General features: G+C 44.2%; 1 protein-coding gene across 2 annotated transcripts in view; it reads right to left on the bottom strand.

The window, feature by feature from the left end:
- Window positions 1-197: 197 nt before the first annotated feature.
- CCDC149 (coiled-coil domain containing 149) overlaps window positions 198-17,464 on the bottom strand; it is a 99,479-nt gene continuing 82,212 nt past the window's right edge. The window contains exons 11-13 of one of the 2 annotated variants that reach the window (XM_090267015.1): window positions 17,015-17,047; window positions 12,443-12,559; window positions 198-1,394 (exon numbers count right to left, since the gene is read on the bottom strand). In XM_090267015.1, coding sequence (XP_090123141.1) covers window positions 958-1,394; window positions 12,443-12,559; window positions 17,015-17,047 — 587 coding nt within the window. In that variant the 3' untranslated portion in view covers window positions 198-957. The remainder of the gene's footprint in view (window positions 1,395-12,442; window positions 12,560-17,014; window positions 17,048-17,464) is intronic. The other variant, XM_090267014.1, reaches the window with a different exon arrangement.

The raw sequence follows: 17,464 nt of genomic DNA, 5'->3' as shown, positions 1-17,464 counted from the left end.
GATGGGGCGGGGGTTGCAGCAGGAAGGAGGCAGACTTCACATTCTGTTGGAGTGAAGCCTTAGAGGTTTTAGGAGGGGCGGGAAATTGGCCCTTAGCAGTTCTATCTTGCCCCAACCCCACATGGCCACAAAACCCTATATGCAGCGCAGGTTGAATGAGAGAGACTTCATTTCCAGGTTCTGGCTCTCAACTCATCTCAAAAACAAAAAATCAACACACCCCTGGAGTCCCCTTCCTCCCTTCTTATGCCCCCATCCATCCAGGTCGATTAATCCTCCAGAATTACAGGCTGGAAAACTCAGCCCGAGCAGTCAGCAAACAGGTCTCCGCAGGGGCTGTGGATTTCAAACTGGAAGCCCAACCTTCTGAGCCTGCTTAAGCCCCGTTCCACCTGCCAGTCGGAGCCACGACAGACAGGGCTGCAGGCGGGATGCCAAGAACACCCATGATGGGAGGTCCCGCGGGGGCCCCGGCGTGATGAAGTGCAGTGGGGACCCATTACACTCAATTACACCTTTCTCTCCAGCCGCCTAGCCATCACAAAGACGGGGCTCTGATTAAAAACCCCAGTGGTTTCTCACTCTTCCCATAATTTGGATCAACAACATTAAATGCTAATAAAAAACATCTTATCTCTAATAAAACAAATGCTGACAGAAAGACGGATGTGGAAAACCAGCCATATGGCGGACGCGATTCCGTGCCTAGCCGTGTTCACAGCAGTGCGTCGTCGGCAGCAAGAGATGACACCGGGGAGCCTGAGGACCCGCGTTTAATAAATCAGACCGTGCTGGCGTCCTCAGAATAGTCACAGTTTGCGACAGGATCCGTGTCTTTTCTCACTTGCAGACTTGGAGGTGTTTTAGGAGAAAGCAACTTCAGAGAGCTGTCTGACGCTGAATTCTCTATGTCCCCCAGTGCTTTTCATGTGTCATTATGCCAGGTCCCTGCCCCCTTCATGTTTTCACGGTGCTCCTTGGGCCACCACCCTCTGCAGCCTCCTTGCCATCCTCCAGGGTGGGAGCAGGGGCCGCTGGCTGGCTGGGCTCAGAGGAGTCCCGGCAAGATTTGGGGAGCGGCTCCCTGGAGGCCAGACCCAGAGGGGACGGCGCCGTCTTGTCCCTCAGACCCTCCCCCACGGGACGCTCTGCCCTCATCCCTGCCGGTTCTGTAGCTGCCTGTTCCTCTGTCAGTTTTGTTATTTCCCTTCCAAGCCTGTTTATTCCTGCTTCCTCAGAAGGTAACTGGGGTAATGAAGGATGAAAGTGCTTGCGTTGGTTCCCGTGGCTCTGATTTGCTGGGGAGGTGACAGCAGGCCTCCCGGCATCCTCCAGCGCCGTCAGCACCTGGGCTGGGGCACGACTTTCATCTTGTTCTTGCGTCCGAACCTCCCCTGGAACAGAACGAGGACAGTATCAAATCCCTGGCTGGAAGTCAGGCCCCTCGTCCCCGCCCCTCCCCACCTTCGCCCTCGGTCTTGGGCCCTCTGAGAAAGAAAATGCTTCAGCCCCACCCCGACGCCCACCCCTTGCTGAAGGGGAACACTGGACTCAAGTTCAGAAAGAAAGCGGCAGGGGCTTTGGTGGTTAATGTGTCATTGCGGGAGGGAAAGGGTCATTTCATAATGCATCCTGTCCAGGCTTCTCTTATCTCCTGCTTCACTGGCCTGCTGGAGTGTGCCCATTAAATATTTAGATCGAGGACAAAGGTTTTGTATGCTCTGTAGTGCAGGGAAGACCCGGGGCTCTTTAAAAACGGAAAGGGGGTCTGTCTGCCTTCAGGGTGGGAAGCAGAAGTGCAGTTTGGGAGGGATTCAGTGTTGCTCCCCCAATTCTCCATCAGCACCTGACTCTTTGATGCAAACACTGAAGTTTCCTCAAATTCTAATAAAACTATACACAAAAGCAGCTTCAAGCGCCCTCTGTCCCCGGCTAAACTGTTCCCTAAACCCCTGCTCTAACAATAGAAATTCTCGAGCTGTAACCTAAAGCAGACAGGAGAGAGCGTGAGGCCCTGGGAGCAGGTGTCTGGCCATCATTTTCCTGCTCACTTGCTTTGTGATGGGGGGACCTGTCTGGCCTCCTTTTCCCGATAGAAAATGAGGGGCAGGACTCTCTGAGGTCCCTTCCCTGCCGAACAAGCAACAGTGCTGCTGCATGGTGAGGAAGCAGCTGGGGAGCAAGGTTTTAGCACCCGGACACGTGAATTCAGCACCAGACTGTCAGGTTCCCAGAAGTCAAGCTTTTCTGAGCCCCGGGAACACAGAGTGATGAGATATACAGAAGAGGCTCACTGGTCTGCAGGGGTGAGGGGCCTAGGGAACGCTTCCTGGTCTCCCCGATGGAACCAGAGTAAAGTCCCACTGCCATCGGCTCGCATGACATGCATGCAGATGTGCTTTGGGGCTGAAAGCTGAAACTTTGGGGAACTGAGAGCAAACTGTAGGAGCATTAGAAAGGACGTTGGCCTGTTCTGACCATGCACTTTTCTGCTTAAAACCTTCTGCTGGAGGCTTGTGGTTTTTAGGAGAAATTTCAATTCCTTCCACCTTGGTTCTTCATAAGGTCCTACCTGACCTGCTCCCGCTTCACCCTGCAGCCTCATTTCCCATACTTCCCTCACCTCCAGGTGTCCTGTCCGTTCTATGCTGTCTTTCAGTCTGCCTGCACCATTTGGTTTCTCCTCTCTCTAATGTGAAACATACCAGATCATTATAACAGCTTATTAGGTGCTTTTCTGTGCTAGGCTTAGGACTCAGCATTTTAAACATTTACCTTACTTGAGAATGTATGCAGGGATATCACCTGACCTGTTCAGTGCTTGGAACATTCTATGCATTCAAGAAATTAAAAAAATAATAATTCCTCACTTTTTTTTCCTGATGGAAGTATAACATACATAGAAGTATACAAATCCTAAGTCTACGGCTCAGCTTAATTTTTCACAAAGTGAACACACCATGTAACCAGCAGCTGGGATAAGGAATGAAGTATTACCAATGCCCTACAAACACATCCCAGTCTAGTCCCCCCTAGATCCCCTTCCTAGTCACTTCTCTTCTGCAAAGGGTGACCACTATCCTACTTCAGATGCCAAGGATAAGTTTTGTCTGGTCTTTTTACTTTAAATACTGAAGTCATGCTGTATGTCTGGTTTGTGTCTGTATTGGCAGGTGATGGGTATATGCTGACTGTTTATAAGAATTATATGAATTTTTGAGGATTATTTACATAATTTTAAAAGATTGCATATTTAAACATGCATCAATCTACGTAGATATAACCTAAAAATGACATAATCTAAAACATTTGAATTAAAATGCAACTTAAAATTTCTGCAACATGTACTAATATTATAGGTATGGTCCACTTTAATTTTAATACAATGCATAAAAGTGTTTCTTAAGAACCGGACCTGTTAAAACAGAGTCTACTACAACAATATTTAAAAAATCAATGAAACCAGAAGCTAGTTCTTTGAAAAGATAAACAAGATTGATAAATTTTAACCAGACTCATCAAGAAAAAAAACAGAAAGGACCCAAAGAACTAAAATCATAAATGAAAGAGAAGTGAGAACTGACACCACAGGAATATAAAACATTATAAGAAAATACTATATTAACAATTATATGCCAATGAATTAGACAGTCTGGAAGAAATGGATAAATTGCTAAAAACATACAATCTTCTTAAGACTGAATCAATAAGAGACAGAAAATCTGAAGAGACCAATTACAACCAACAAAATTGAAGGAATAATCCAAAAAACAACCAAAGATAAAAGTCCTGGACAGATGACTTCACAGATAAATATTACTGAACATTCGAAGAAGAATTAACACCTATCCTTCTCAAACTAGTCAAAAAAAATCCAAGAGGAGGAAAGACTCCTATGCTTACTTATGAGGCCAGCATTATCCTTATTCCAAAACCAGATAGAGGTTCTACAAAGAAAAAAAATTATAGACCAATATCCCTGGTGAACATAGATGCAAAAATCCTCAACAAATTATTAGCGAACAGAACTCAGCAATACATTTAAAAAGATCATACACCATAATCAGGTGGGATTTATTCCTGAAATGCAAGGTTGGTTCAATATCTGCATATCAATTAATGTGATACACCACATCGGCAAAATGAAAGGTAAAAATCATATAATCATATCAACAAAATACAAAAATAAAAAGCATTTGACAAAATCTAGCATCCATTTATGATAAAACCTCGCAGCAAAGTGGGAATAGAGGGAACATATCTGAACATACTAAAGGCCATATATGACAAATCCACAGCTAACATCATAGTCAACAGAAAAAAACTAAAAACATTTTCCTTAAGATCAGGATCAAGATAGGGATGTCCACTTTCACCATTCTTATTCAACAAAGTGTTGGAAGTCCTAGCCACAGCAATCAGATAAGAAGAAATAAAAGGCATCCAAATTGTAAAGGAAGAAGTAAAACCTCATTATTTGCAAATGGCACCTGTGATACTGTATATAGAGAATCCTAAAAATTTCACCAAAAAACTACTAGAACTGAAAAATGAATTTGTAAAGCAGCAGGATATAAAATAAATATTCAGAAATTGGTTGCATTTTTATACTCCAATAATAAACTATCAGAAAGGGAAACTAAGAAAGCAATCCCATTTACAATTGCATAAAAATAAACTACCTGGGAATAAATTTAACCAAAAAAGTAAAAGACCTATACTTGGGAAATCATAAGACATTGAAGAAAGAAAATAAAGAAGATACAAATAAATGGAATCATATACTGTGTTCAAGAATAGAAAGAATTAACATCTTTAGAGTGTCCATACTACCCAAAGCAATCTATAGATTCAATGCAATACCAATGACATCTTTTTCTAGAACTAGAACAAGTAATCCAAAAATTTATATGAAACCACAAAAGATTCTGAATAGTCACAGCAATCTTGAAAAAGAAGAACAAAATTGGAGGTATCATACTACCTGAAATAAAAATATACTACAAGGCCACAATAATCAAAATAGCATGGTAATGGCATAAAACAGACACATAGGTAAATGGAATAGAATATAGAAATAAACCAAAGCAAGAACATACAATGTGGTAAAGACAGCCTATTCAATAAAAGGTGTTAGAAAAATTGGACAGATACATGCAAAAAATAAAATAAAATAAAATGAAACCAGATCATCTTCTTAGAACATACATAAGAATAAACTCAAAATGAATTAAAGACTTGAAACCAAAAAATTCCTAAAAGAAAACACAGGCAGTAAACTCTCTGACATTTCTCTTAGCAATATTTTAATATCTCCTCAGGCAAGGAAAATAAAAGAGAAAATAAACAAATGGAATACATCAAACTTCAAAGTTTTTGCATGGCAAATGAAACCATCACCAAGGCAAAAAGACCACCTACTGAATGGGAGATATTTACCCATGATACTTCCAATAAGGAGTTAATATCCAAAATTTATAAAGAACTCATACAACTCAACACCAAAAAACCTAACATTCCAATTAAAAAATAGGCAAAAGACCTAAGCAGACACTTTTCCAAAGAGGACACACAGATAACCAATAGGCATATGAAAAGATGCTTAACATCACAAATCATCAGAGAGATGCAAATTAAAACCACAATGAGATATCACCTCACACCTGTCAGAATGACTACATCAATAAATCAATAAACAACAAGTGTTGGTGAAATGTTGCAAAAAAGGAATCCTCATGCACTACTGGTGGGAATGCATATTGGCACAGCTACTATGGAAGACGTTATGGAGGTTCCTCAAAAAACTAAAAATGGAGCTGTCTTATGACCCAGCAATTTCACTTCAGGGTATATATCCAGTTCCACTTCTAGGTATAAAGAAACTTAGAACACTAATTCAAAAAGATATATGCCTCTCTATGTTCATTGAATTGTTATTTACAACAACCAACACATGGAAGCAACACAGGTGCCCATGAATAGATTGAATGAAAAAAAAAAAAAAGGTACATATATACAATGGAATATTACTTAGCCATTAAAAAAGAATGAAATTATACCATTTATAACAGCATGGATGGACCTAGAGGGTATTATCCTACGCAAAATAAATCAAACAGAGAAAGACAAATATCACATGATTTTATTCATATGCAGATTCTAAAGAACAAAATAAACAAACAAAACAGAAATAGAGTCATAGACAGTGAACAGACTGATGCTTGCCAGAGGGGCGGGGGGTTTGGGGGACTGGGTCGGAAAGGTGAAGGGATTAGAAGTACAGATTGTTAGTTACAAAACAGTCATGGGGATGTAAAGTACAGCACAGGGAATAGAGTCAATGATCTTGTAATCACTGTGTATGGTATCAGATGGGTACTTGAAATATCAAAGGATCACTTCATAAATTATCCAAATGCATAACCCCTATGCAGTATGCCTGAAACTAACATAAAATAATATTAAATGTCTACTGTAATTGAAACATACAATTAAAAAAGAATAGGATGTATTTTGAGCATCTATTTATTTAATTTAAAAGCTGGATGTGTTTTTTTGAGCATTTAGTTATTTAAAATAGTATTTAAATTTTCAAGAAACTTACAAATGGTGGAACACTGCTAAAAGAAAAACAACCTCTGAGAAACTTTAGAAGAAATGAAATATTAGTGAGTTCAGACTGACCATAAGACTGGACTGAAGCTACTAAAATGAAGAGGGTGGGGCACAGTGAAGGAAGAGAAGATGGTTGGTTGCAGACAGAGCTGGTGGTTGTGAAGTCCGCAGGCTGGAATCACTGGGGAAGGTGACTGTGGGTCTCAGTTCAGCCAGGCAGGCCATGACCACTGTCCCCTCACCTCTCCAGTCCTTCCCATGCACATTTGCTTCTCACCTTCAAAAGAAGCCATTTTCTTTTTCTTTAGCCTTTTTGATATCCATAGAAAAAGTCCAAGGGACAGAAGTTCAACCAAATCCACACTGTACTTTCTGAAGTGTGTGCTCAGTCACGGATAGCTACGTATTACTCTCCCGGGAACTCATTGACCTCAGTAAGTATTGTACCTGAAAATGAGCCCATTACTTGTGCTGACAATAAAATTCATAGTGTATAAATGAGTGAATAAAGCAAGACTTGGTTTTAAAAAAATAACTATTCGGATCTGCTCAGCTGGGATGATTTTGTTAGCTTCTAATCAGTTACTTTGCTTCTAGTCTCCTGCTCTAATCTACCCTGTTGGGAGAGCAACCATCCCTAAAGCTTTGCTACTCCAAGTGAGGTCCATGGACCAGCAGCTGCATCTCCTGGGAGCTTGTTCAACGTGCAGGCTCTTGGGCCCTACCCTGGACCTACTGTTTCAGAATCTGCACTTTAACAAGATCTGAAGCATTTGGGGTGCACGTTACAGTTTCAGAAGCACTATGAGTTTAAAGCACAAATCTGACCGTGCCTTTCCCTGACTATAAAACCTTCAGAGTCTGCCACTGCCACAGGAACAGGGCCTTAGCTCTTAGCCTGATTTTCAAGAATTTCAATAACCCAACATCCATGACCTTTCTACCTGACATCCCAGCTCTTCTCCTTGTATCCCGAGACTCCAGCCACACTGAACCTCAGTGACATTCCAGCCATGCCCTCTGTGCCTTTGCTCAGGAGGGTGATTCCTCCAGGACCATCATTCCTTTATGTACCCAGATGGCCAAGTTCAAGAATCAGCTCCACCTCCACCTCCTCCATGAAGCCTACTGGATTAAATCCAGCCAGAAGTAATTTCCCCAGTGACCTAATCTTCACACGGCTGTCTCTGGACCTCCAAGGGAACATAATACTTCCTTTTACCCTTAAACGATTACCTATATATAGATAGCTTATAAAAACCACCTGAAGTATAAAATCTTACCAGATTAATTTTTTTAACTTTGCCAATGTTCTACAGTAGGGGCTCAACAAATAGCTTATTAAATGTTTGAATCTATGGACATATGCATTAATTCATGAATAAATTAGTATATTTAAACACCAGGCATTAATAAATAAAGCAATTCTTGAATTTATGGTTCTTGATCCAGGTTGTATTCAGGATGCTACCCTAAAAGTTCTTACTATTACACTTCTGGAGAGAGAAAGAGGGAGAGGGAGAGGGGGAGAGAGAGAGAGAGAGACAGAGACAGAGAGAGAGACAGAGAGACAGAGAGAGAGAGTTCTAATTCACACAAACAGCTAGCTACTTCCGGGGTAGCTCAGGGAAGCAGTCACATCACTTTCATACTAAACAAGTGAAAATTTTTATAGTGTTTGCACAGGGAGCATGGGAAACACTGAGTCAAAATGACTACGTTTCCAGAATGGAGTGAGGAGCTGCATTCAAGAGGAGTAAATGACCGTCTTTTCTGCAGTGAAATTGTTCACCAGCATGAGATGAATAAACTTCTGAAAATTACTCTTATGACGTTACTCCATCCAGGACCCTTAACAGTGTATTTGGAAGGCCCTGAAAAATTAATTAACCCTCCCAGCAACAACCTGACCCCTAAACCACTGGTACTGTTTTTACTGTGGTCAGGTTAAGCTTCTCTACCTTCATTTATATTTAAGTGAGGGTGGTCTAAATGACACCGGGGACTTCTGGTGGCTAGCGCTTTGCCTTGTGCCATTACTTTAGGTGGCGGTCTGCTCACAATCAAATGTATCTACAAATCTTTCTGAAAATGGCAGGTCTCTGAGGTTAGCAGGGAGAACCTTTAAACTTTGCTTTTTGGGTGTGGGGAGGGGAGCAAAGCTGTGGTCATCACTAGGGGCCAACGCACAGCTGCAAAGCGGGATGGACAAGGCTGCAATTCTCCTGTTTGGTTCTCCCAGGGATTTCTTTCTGGTAAAGACCAGCTTTGCAGAGCCTCGGGACGTGAGAGATACAGAGGCCAGGTTCCAGGTCTAGCTTCTGGGTCTGTAGCAGATTTACCAAAATACTTCCCCCTCTTTGTTTATCCAACAGGTGTCTAAAAAATATACTCAAGTCATTGCTCTTAGGTCCAGCAAGAGTGAGAGGAGAAACAACAGGAGAACAGGGCATGAGTCTAAAACGTGTATTTGGCCAGCTGCACAAGCGGGCTGAGACCAGGAAGGCAGGAAGGGGTCAGCAGCAAACACAATAAAAGCAAGGGTTTTAAAAGGGGGAAGGGAATGGAAAGGGCTCTGTTGATGGCTTTGGGGGAGTTGGCCCTGGGAACAGAGAGGCTCACTAAAACAGAAAAGTTGCTAAGTTCTTGCTGGCAGGCTATGATATCTTGAAGGACACAGGCCTGGCCAGCAGGCTAAGCTATCTTAGGAGGACATGGGGAGTTACTAACATCGGCAGTTACTTAGAGGGGCCACAGATTTAATGGGGTTTGCTGAAATTATACCAGAATTCCTGGAACTCAGGTCTTATGCCTAAGAATTACCAGGAGACCAAAAGAAGTTACCAAAAAATGCCATGACTGTTGAGCCAAAACTAGGGCCTCTGGTTACTTGCAGTGGGAGCAAAATCGCCCTTTAATTCTGCGATTCTGGAACATTAACTCTTAAGCTGTGGAAATTTCATTTTCCCTTTGAGAACAGACACATGGCATTGCCATTTTCATAAAAAAGATTTCTGAACTCACCCAGTGGAGGAAAATATTATTATAAATAACAGTAATTATTCTGTGCTGTTTTAGCAAATGGAATTAGTACCATTAATACTTATTAATAACAATACACATATTAATAATGATGGGGCAATCAACTGATACAAATGCACTATGACACAAATAGTGTGGAAAAACATATTTTCTCAAAGAAAAAAAAAAGAAGAACAAACAGTAGTTCTCTGAAGGAAAGCTTGCTAGCTCCCTAAAAATGTTCCCCCCTCCCCTCTTACTGGCCCAGAGGGGATATTTGTCTTCTTTTGTTAACTGGTCTCTGATGCGCTTTGTCCCCCCTAGTGTGAGCCGCTTCAAGTTGGAATTTATCAGAGCACTGGTGACAGGGCAGGCCATCCCAACACCGACTGCTGCTACATAAACGCTTCCTTGTTTCCATGTGTGCGGCCGAAGGCCGAAGGCCGGGGTTGGAACAATGAGGGCTAATGATGGAATCCAGGAAGGTATCATTTTGAATCAGGCCATTACTTCTGTCACTCTTGTGAAAAGCAAGGCAGGCTCAAGTTCCATTTCGGTGAAGCAGGCCCATGCCCAGGCCCCCCAGGAGCTCAGCAGGCCCAGAGCAGGGAGAGGGCTTCGCTCTGCATATGGATCCTGGATGCTGGCATGGGGTGACCACCAGCCAAGACGTGTTCCAGTCTGCACAGTGGGCCATGCTGCGTTACAGACCAGCCTTGTGAACAGCCATATCCTGCTGGCTGGGAAGACCCAGCCTTGCCTTCTGGCAAGTGTGTGACCCACCCAAGTTGGGGGTCTCTCCAGGAATTCTCCCTGTGTGTGCCTGGGGAACCTCTGTTGAAATCCCAGACCTGTCCTAGCTTCTCTTCTTACCATTCCAGAACTATGATGAGTGTTTAGCACAGGCTTTAACACACAGCTGTCCAGATGTGCGAGGAAGTTTGTCGAGCCCAGCTCAGGTCAGCAGACCCGCCCATCTGACCAAAAGGCTTGTGATAAACAATACACCATTGTTGCTTTAAGGCCTAACATTTGGGGTGGTTTGTTACACAAAAATAACTGACTGATTGAGTTGGTTTGCAATTTTGTGTTTTGGTCAAACACAGTTTCCATGTCAGAGAATCATAAGGTTACAAAGGCAGGCTAGGCCAGGCCGCAGAGCTGTGATTTCAAGAGGAAGGCAGCTGGGAGCCACTGCAGCATTTGGAGCAGGGTGCAAAGATGCAAAGCCATGCTCCAGGGGCTTCACATTAGAGCAGCAGGATGAAGATGGGAATGAAGTCAGGAGGGTCTGGGAGCCAGGATATCGAGGGAGGAAGCCTTGCCGAGGAGGAAAAGTGGGCCTGTACCAAGTCAGAAGTGGGAGGAGTGGAAGTATTATATAAGAAACTCTAAAGAAAGGGCTGGGCTAAAGACCAGAAGAGGATGGGGAAGGAAAGTTGACAATGGTCAATGGTGACTCAAAGGTTTCAAGCCTGGGTAGCTGAGAGGGTGATGAAGAAGGGAGGAAGTAGGAAGGGCTGGTGATGTCATACTTGAGAAACCCATAGAGTATTTGGGTGCAAAACTTTGAGCTTCGGGAAATGTGGGACTATAACTGCAGATGGACCCAGTGGGAGGAAAATATTTTGAGAATATTTTCATGGAGGTGATGGTTGAAGGCATGACTCCGGAGCAAGAGAAGATGGAGAGAAAATGTAGATGTTTGAGGAAAGAACCTGGGTGTATTAGACATGTACTGCTGTGTAACAAATGACCTCAAAACATAACAGCTTAAGATTCAGGAGCCTGGCAGCAGTTTATCTGGCTGGTTCTGGTTCATGGTCTCTCCTGAGGTTGCATGCAAAATGTTGTCATCTGATGGCCTGACTGGGGCTGGAGAATCTGCCTCCAAGAGGGCCCCCTCACATGGCCAATGACCGGAGGCCTCAGCTCCACACCACACAAATGCATTAGGGCTGCCTAAGGAGTATCCTCATGACATGGCAGCCAGGCTCCTCCAGAGTGAATGATCCAAGACAGAGAGGGCAAAGCATATGCCACGTGTCTTTCATGACCTAGCCTTGGGAGTCACATACTGTCACTTCTGCTGGGTTCTGTAAGTTATATAGATCAACCCTGACACAGTGCAGGAGAGGGCTACACAAGGACATGAATACCAGGAGGCAGGGGTCATGTGGGGCCATTTTGGAAGCTGGCAAGCAAACTGGGGATGGAGGAAGAAGACAAGCCAAACTTAGAAAGATGTGAAGGACAGTTCAGTTGGAGAAACAAGACTGCCACATGGGAAGAGATCTGGCTCTTACACCTGATGGCTCATCTGTACCCTAAATGGCTCCCTTCAGAATACCCTGCCTCCAGAAAGTGTGCCTGTTGAGCAGAAGATTTTTTTCTCCATGCAACTGATTCCCAAGCCACTTACCAGTGCCAAGCAACGTGCCAGGATTTTTCTGAGGTTGGCACCATCGCTTATAGGTAAAGAAACTGAGGCTGAAGTTACTAGCCCAAGTCCTCACAGCCAATATGACATGGGGCTAGAATATGAACCCAAGGTGTTCAGCCAACGGAGCCCACACTCTCACCCTCTGTGCCACCGTGCAGAGTGTGCAGGGGCCTGCATTCTTCTGCTGGAAGCTCCGAACAAGATGAACCCATGTAAGCAACAAGAAAGAAGTAACCGAGAAACATGAGGGATGACCCAACTGTGCCTCTGAAGCTGCAAGAAGAGGAAGGACTGATGCCCACTGAGCCCTCTTCTGTCCCACGCACCAGCCAAGCAAAGACGAAGAGATCAAAGTTTGCTTACGGTCCCCGGGGTTTGCTTTGTTCTCAGCAGGCTGCTCAGCCAACTTCAGCAAAGGCGATCTGGACCTCTGCATGGCGGGAAGAGCGGGGTCACTGAACAGTATGGTGTCCTTGCCCCCTGTCATGGAAAAGGGGAAAATGGACATATTAGTTCCTCAGTGGAGTCACTGCTATAATACATTCATCCCTACACAAAGGACTGGCTGGTGAACAAGGCACCCCCTTCAGTCGTAGGTAATACTGTGGAAGGGAAATGGCCAGAAGGTCCTTTCTGTAATGTGAGGACAGGCAACAGCTGTCTATGAGCCCTGAGAGTCTGCTTAAAATAGGGCCACCCACAAATGCCACCAGTAAGGGGCAGCTTGTATGTCAGCCAAAAACTGAGTGGCATTGATCAGGGTGAGACAGTAATAGGAACGACATCAGCAGCATGCGTAGAAGCATAGGCTCTGGAGCCACACTATAGTGATTGTGTTCTGGACTCCATCGCTGCCTAGCTGGGTGGCTTTGGGCAAGTCACTGAACCTCTCTGAGCCACAGAGTCCTCATCTGTTAAATGAGGACAAATAACAGCATCCACCTCACTGAGTGGCTTTGATGAACTGATGCATGACAAGTGATTAGGCATTTAATCAGCACTCAATAAATGTCACCTATTAAAATCACTACTTTACAGGGCACCTTCCATAGCACTGTCATATACACTACATATGATTTAACTTGATTTGGTCATTAAGATTGAATAATAACTCTGTCCTAAGTCAGGTAGTATCAGATCCCCCAAATGACCACAGCTAAACTTTCACTTAAAACATACAATCCCAGACCAGTCAAAACCTCTCAGCTATTTGTATGAACTCCCTAAGTGGACTGAGAAAGTATGAGGCAAAGAGAAGGAGAAAAGGAGAAAAGGAAAACCATCACAACTCCACTCTGAAGGCCACAGCAAATGACAGAGACGAGGAGCGGGGAAGTATGGCTCTGAAGCAGGAGCACTGCGAACACAGGCACAAAACACATGGACATAAAGGGATGCTGCCACAGCAGTTATAGGAGTCCAGAAGGTGGGACTGGATCCCAAACTTTGCACCATGAGGCCTTGGGACTCTCTTGGTGGGAACCACTGTGCCAAACCCCAACCCCCAGGGGCCATGTCCCAGCCTATGCACCAACCTTAGCTGTCCAACTTTGTGCAAGACCCTTTCTAAAGCCAAGTCATTAAATGGGGCTTGCGTCAGAGGCTCGCACGTTCTTTGATCTTAGTTTCAGGTTTCACAGAGCACAGTGCAGTATTTGTGGGAAGACTTTCACTCCTTTGGTGAACCTAGACTCTACGCCCGAGTCCTCAATTTGTTTATAACACTATCTTCCCATTAGGCCATATCTTATTAACTTGATTTCTAAGAGTGTAGTAGAGTTTGTACATGGTAGGTGCTTGATAAGCATCTGATAAATGTGTGAATAAATGGCAGATGCATGCTTGGGAATCCTGATGTCTTGCGGCTGGTGCTTGCTGCTGCCTCAGGCAGATGGCATGTGCCATTAGCAGCCACAGCTCTCTGCTTTCTCTGCTCTCTGAGGGTCTTTCCAGAAGAATGGATATCTGATAGGAGCTGACCCTGAAGTGCGCCACCAGCACAGCTACTCTTCACATATGGAAAGAATGCGTAAATCTTCTGGGCCACAGTCTGGAGAGGCTTCCCAGAGACAACCATTGGGATATTGTTAAGAGACTCTCAGAATAAAGTCAACACAATCAGGTTTTCCTCTGAGCTGCAAAGGGACCATCTGGAAACACCTTGAGGGCTTAATGGTTACTATGACCCCACAGCAGATGCCTCAGGATGGACTTCTCGTTTCTCGCCACAGGCAACAGATACTGTACTCCGGTTGGGGAAAGAAAAGCATCTTTTGATCCATTGTTTTTCTAGCATGTAGGCTGGCGGCTCTCTGGCCGTAAGGGGACTCAGTAAGAGACACACTCTGCCCCTCTGTGAACAACCAGGTTCCCAAGTCCCCTCTGCCCTGGTGGTCAAAGAATCAGAATTATGGGCATAACTGGCAGCCGGCTGAGATCCCAAGCCCTTCCTGCCATGAGGAATTCTCCAGGGTGGAAGTCTGTGGCCCTCTCAAACCACAAGGCGTCATTCATCCATAAAGCTGGAGCAACATGAAGCCTCGCCCAGACTCTGAGAAACAAGCATGTAGAGAAGGGAACAGAAGCCACTGCTCATTCATGTCCAATCAAGGTGGGGCTTGAGGAGAAGATAAATACCTCCCCCAATGCCTGCCTGGGCAGATCGTTTCCCAATTTTGAGGCAAATGCCAAGATTTGGTCATTCTTGCAAAATATTTGAAGGATTCAAAGGTCTTTCTTAGAAGGATCCCAATTCTGTTGTTTCTAACTCAGTCTAGATTCCACCTACATTGGCTAAATTGAGTTCTAATCCGATGGTCTGCTGTTTCATAGTTTCATTTTGGGTTGTTGAACTGGAGGATGAGGAGCAGGGCAAGGGTGGCCCACAAACTAGAGTCAAACCTCAACTAACGTAGAAGGTCACCCCGGCCCTTCCATCCATTCAATGTGTTTGGGCTTCTGGAAGCCCTCCTGACTCCTTCTAACATAACATCCCTCATCTTATCTGAAACGTACCAAGAACTTTCAATATGCACATTTTCCTCCCCAGGCTGATACTTAAAGTGGAGAAGAGAGAATTAAAATGAAAAGCTCACAGAGCCAGGCTCTGCGCGCACCTGATTTGTTCTGGCGTTTAGGGTTTCTTTTCAGAGCAGAAGCATATCCAGGACACCTCCTTTCAGAGCTCCCCAAGCACCATTGTCCATGCAGAGGCCAACAAAGGGCTGGGAGGAGGATGACAGGTCTGGGCTGGGACGGGTGGGCAGAAGGTCATTCCTTCTGGAGGGGTGTGGCCAAGTGGGCCAGCCCACCTCTGGCACAATAGCTCAGGGACAGTTCAACAGTATGGAATGTGCTTTGCTAGCCAGATGATTTCTCCACAGGCTCTGACATTTGTCCAGCCTGTCTACTTTCCAGCAAGATCACAAGTTTGCCCCAACTCTATCAAACAGCATCAAGAGCTAGATACTGTTGGCTGAGAGAGTGAGGAGGGAGGGAGAAGAGAGTCAAAGAAAAATCATAGCATGTTCAAAGCCCAGCAATACTTCTGTCTTGCAGGAAGGAGTGGTTGGCTTCTTCTCCATTGTCCTTCAGTGTCTCAGAAGAGATTATTCTTGCTTCTGACTTCCTCTTCTCCAATGCAACCCCCTTTGTGAACTGTTTCCCAGCTGGTCTGATCTACCCTATCGTCTCTTCTCTGGATTGCAGTTCCCAAGGACAGGTGAGCCACTGAAAAGAAGACCTGAACTCCTGGGTTCTCATACCAGGCACTGTGGCCTCAGGTGTCATCTAACCTTCCAGGCTGCCTTAAGATAACTTCTCCACCTAAAACAAGGGAATCAAAATAGATCAGGAAAGAGGAAAATGTTTTCTCTCAAGTGTCCACTCTGACCCGGAGGTAGCTTCCTGGAAAGCCAAGATGGAAGACTGCTCCGAGGGCCACAGGTGAGATCATGAAGGAAGAGCAATGTGACTGATGCGCAATGTCTGCCACTGTCGTGGGAATGGCTGTTGTGCCTTATACACCAAGTATTCACCATCCTTGAACGTTTTGCTCTCAATGGTCCTTCCAGGTCTAGCACTCACTGACACCTCACACACCTATGCCTTTATGCCTCAGCACTTAATCATGTACCACCTTCTGCTTTCCTCTCACCACCTGACGTATGTTCATCTTGCTTCCCTAATGGGAAAGTGGATTCTTGGAGCGAGTGAGGGGCACGTCCTAGAAGACCTGGTACAGAACTAAATTCACCAAGTTGGTGCTCAGAAAGGCATCAAACACACCGAAGGCTGATTTATTGGAGGAGACACAGATGCTTTTGAGATGATGGTAACTAAGAGAGAGCTAGCAATTCTCTGAAACCACTGAGACCTACTTCCCTATGATTGGCTGAAAACATTATACTTTGGCTCCCATTTGGGGAAAGGAAGAGGTAGAGGAAGAAGAAGAGAAGGAAGAGGAAGGAGGAAAATGTAGACAAAGAAGAGGAGGAACAGGAGGAGGAGGAAATGAATATACATAGTACCTTAAATGGAGCCATAAAACAATGAACAGACAGAAGGGGCCCATCCTCCCCTTACTCTCACCAGGCTCTGAGAATGATCCTAATGTGAGGCTTCGTTGTAACATCCTTCATCACTGTACCAGGGCAGTGCTATTCCACTGTGAAATTGCCACTCTTTTTCCTGTCCTCCCATTTTGTATCTATGTGGAGGTCATGGCATAAAATCCATTCAGCTGGGTCCCTCAAAGCTAATTTTACCATTTAATATTTGCTTTGTACTAATTGAATTCTTGATTTCAATTAACCATTCTAATCAGGGAAGTGCAAGGATACATAGAGAATGCATTTCTATTTATTTACATGCATGGATGATATTAATGCACTACTGATATTTGCCACAAACACAGATATTTCAAATAGAACATACTCCCAAATCCTACTGAAACATTGTAGCTCAGGCCTTCAGGCAGCAAAAGGAAGGAAAGAAACAATGGTTATTGCATAATTCCCATTCCAACCTAGACCAAACATCACCAGAGACAGAAAACTCTCCACATTCATTCTTACTCAACTTCCAGCTTTTTTACATAAGTTGCAGAAATAAAACATTGTGAAATTTCACTAAGTCATTTGGAGAGGGGGAAAAAGAAAATCAAAACTTCAGTACATGCACAGAAATAGCAATCTGACTGCACAAATAAACGATAAATTTGCCCGACCGTGTTGAAATTCAATGCAATAAAAGAAAGGCCTTCAAAGAAGATAAGGTTTTAAATGCATCAAAAGGTTCTTGTGCAAAACGGATCATTCAAATCCCCAGGATGGCACTCGCCACTAATTAGTTCTGTTAGGTCTTTTGACCTCAACTTCAAGGAAT

This window comes from Furipterus horrens, unplaced genomic scaffold (genome assembly GCF_987537825.1).
Source record: "Furipterus horrens unplaced genomic scaffold, mFurHor1.1.pri manual_scaffold_2, whole genome shotgun sequence".
NCBI classification, from domain to species: Eukaryota; Metazoa; Chordata; class Mammalia; order Chiroptera; family Furipteridae; genus Furipterus; species Furipterus horrens.
The sequence above is the reverse complement of the archived record's forward strand: the minus strand, read 5'-3'. Positions and strand labels throughout refer to the sequence as shown.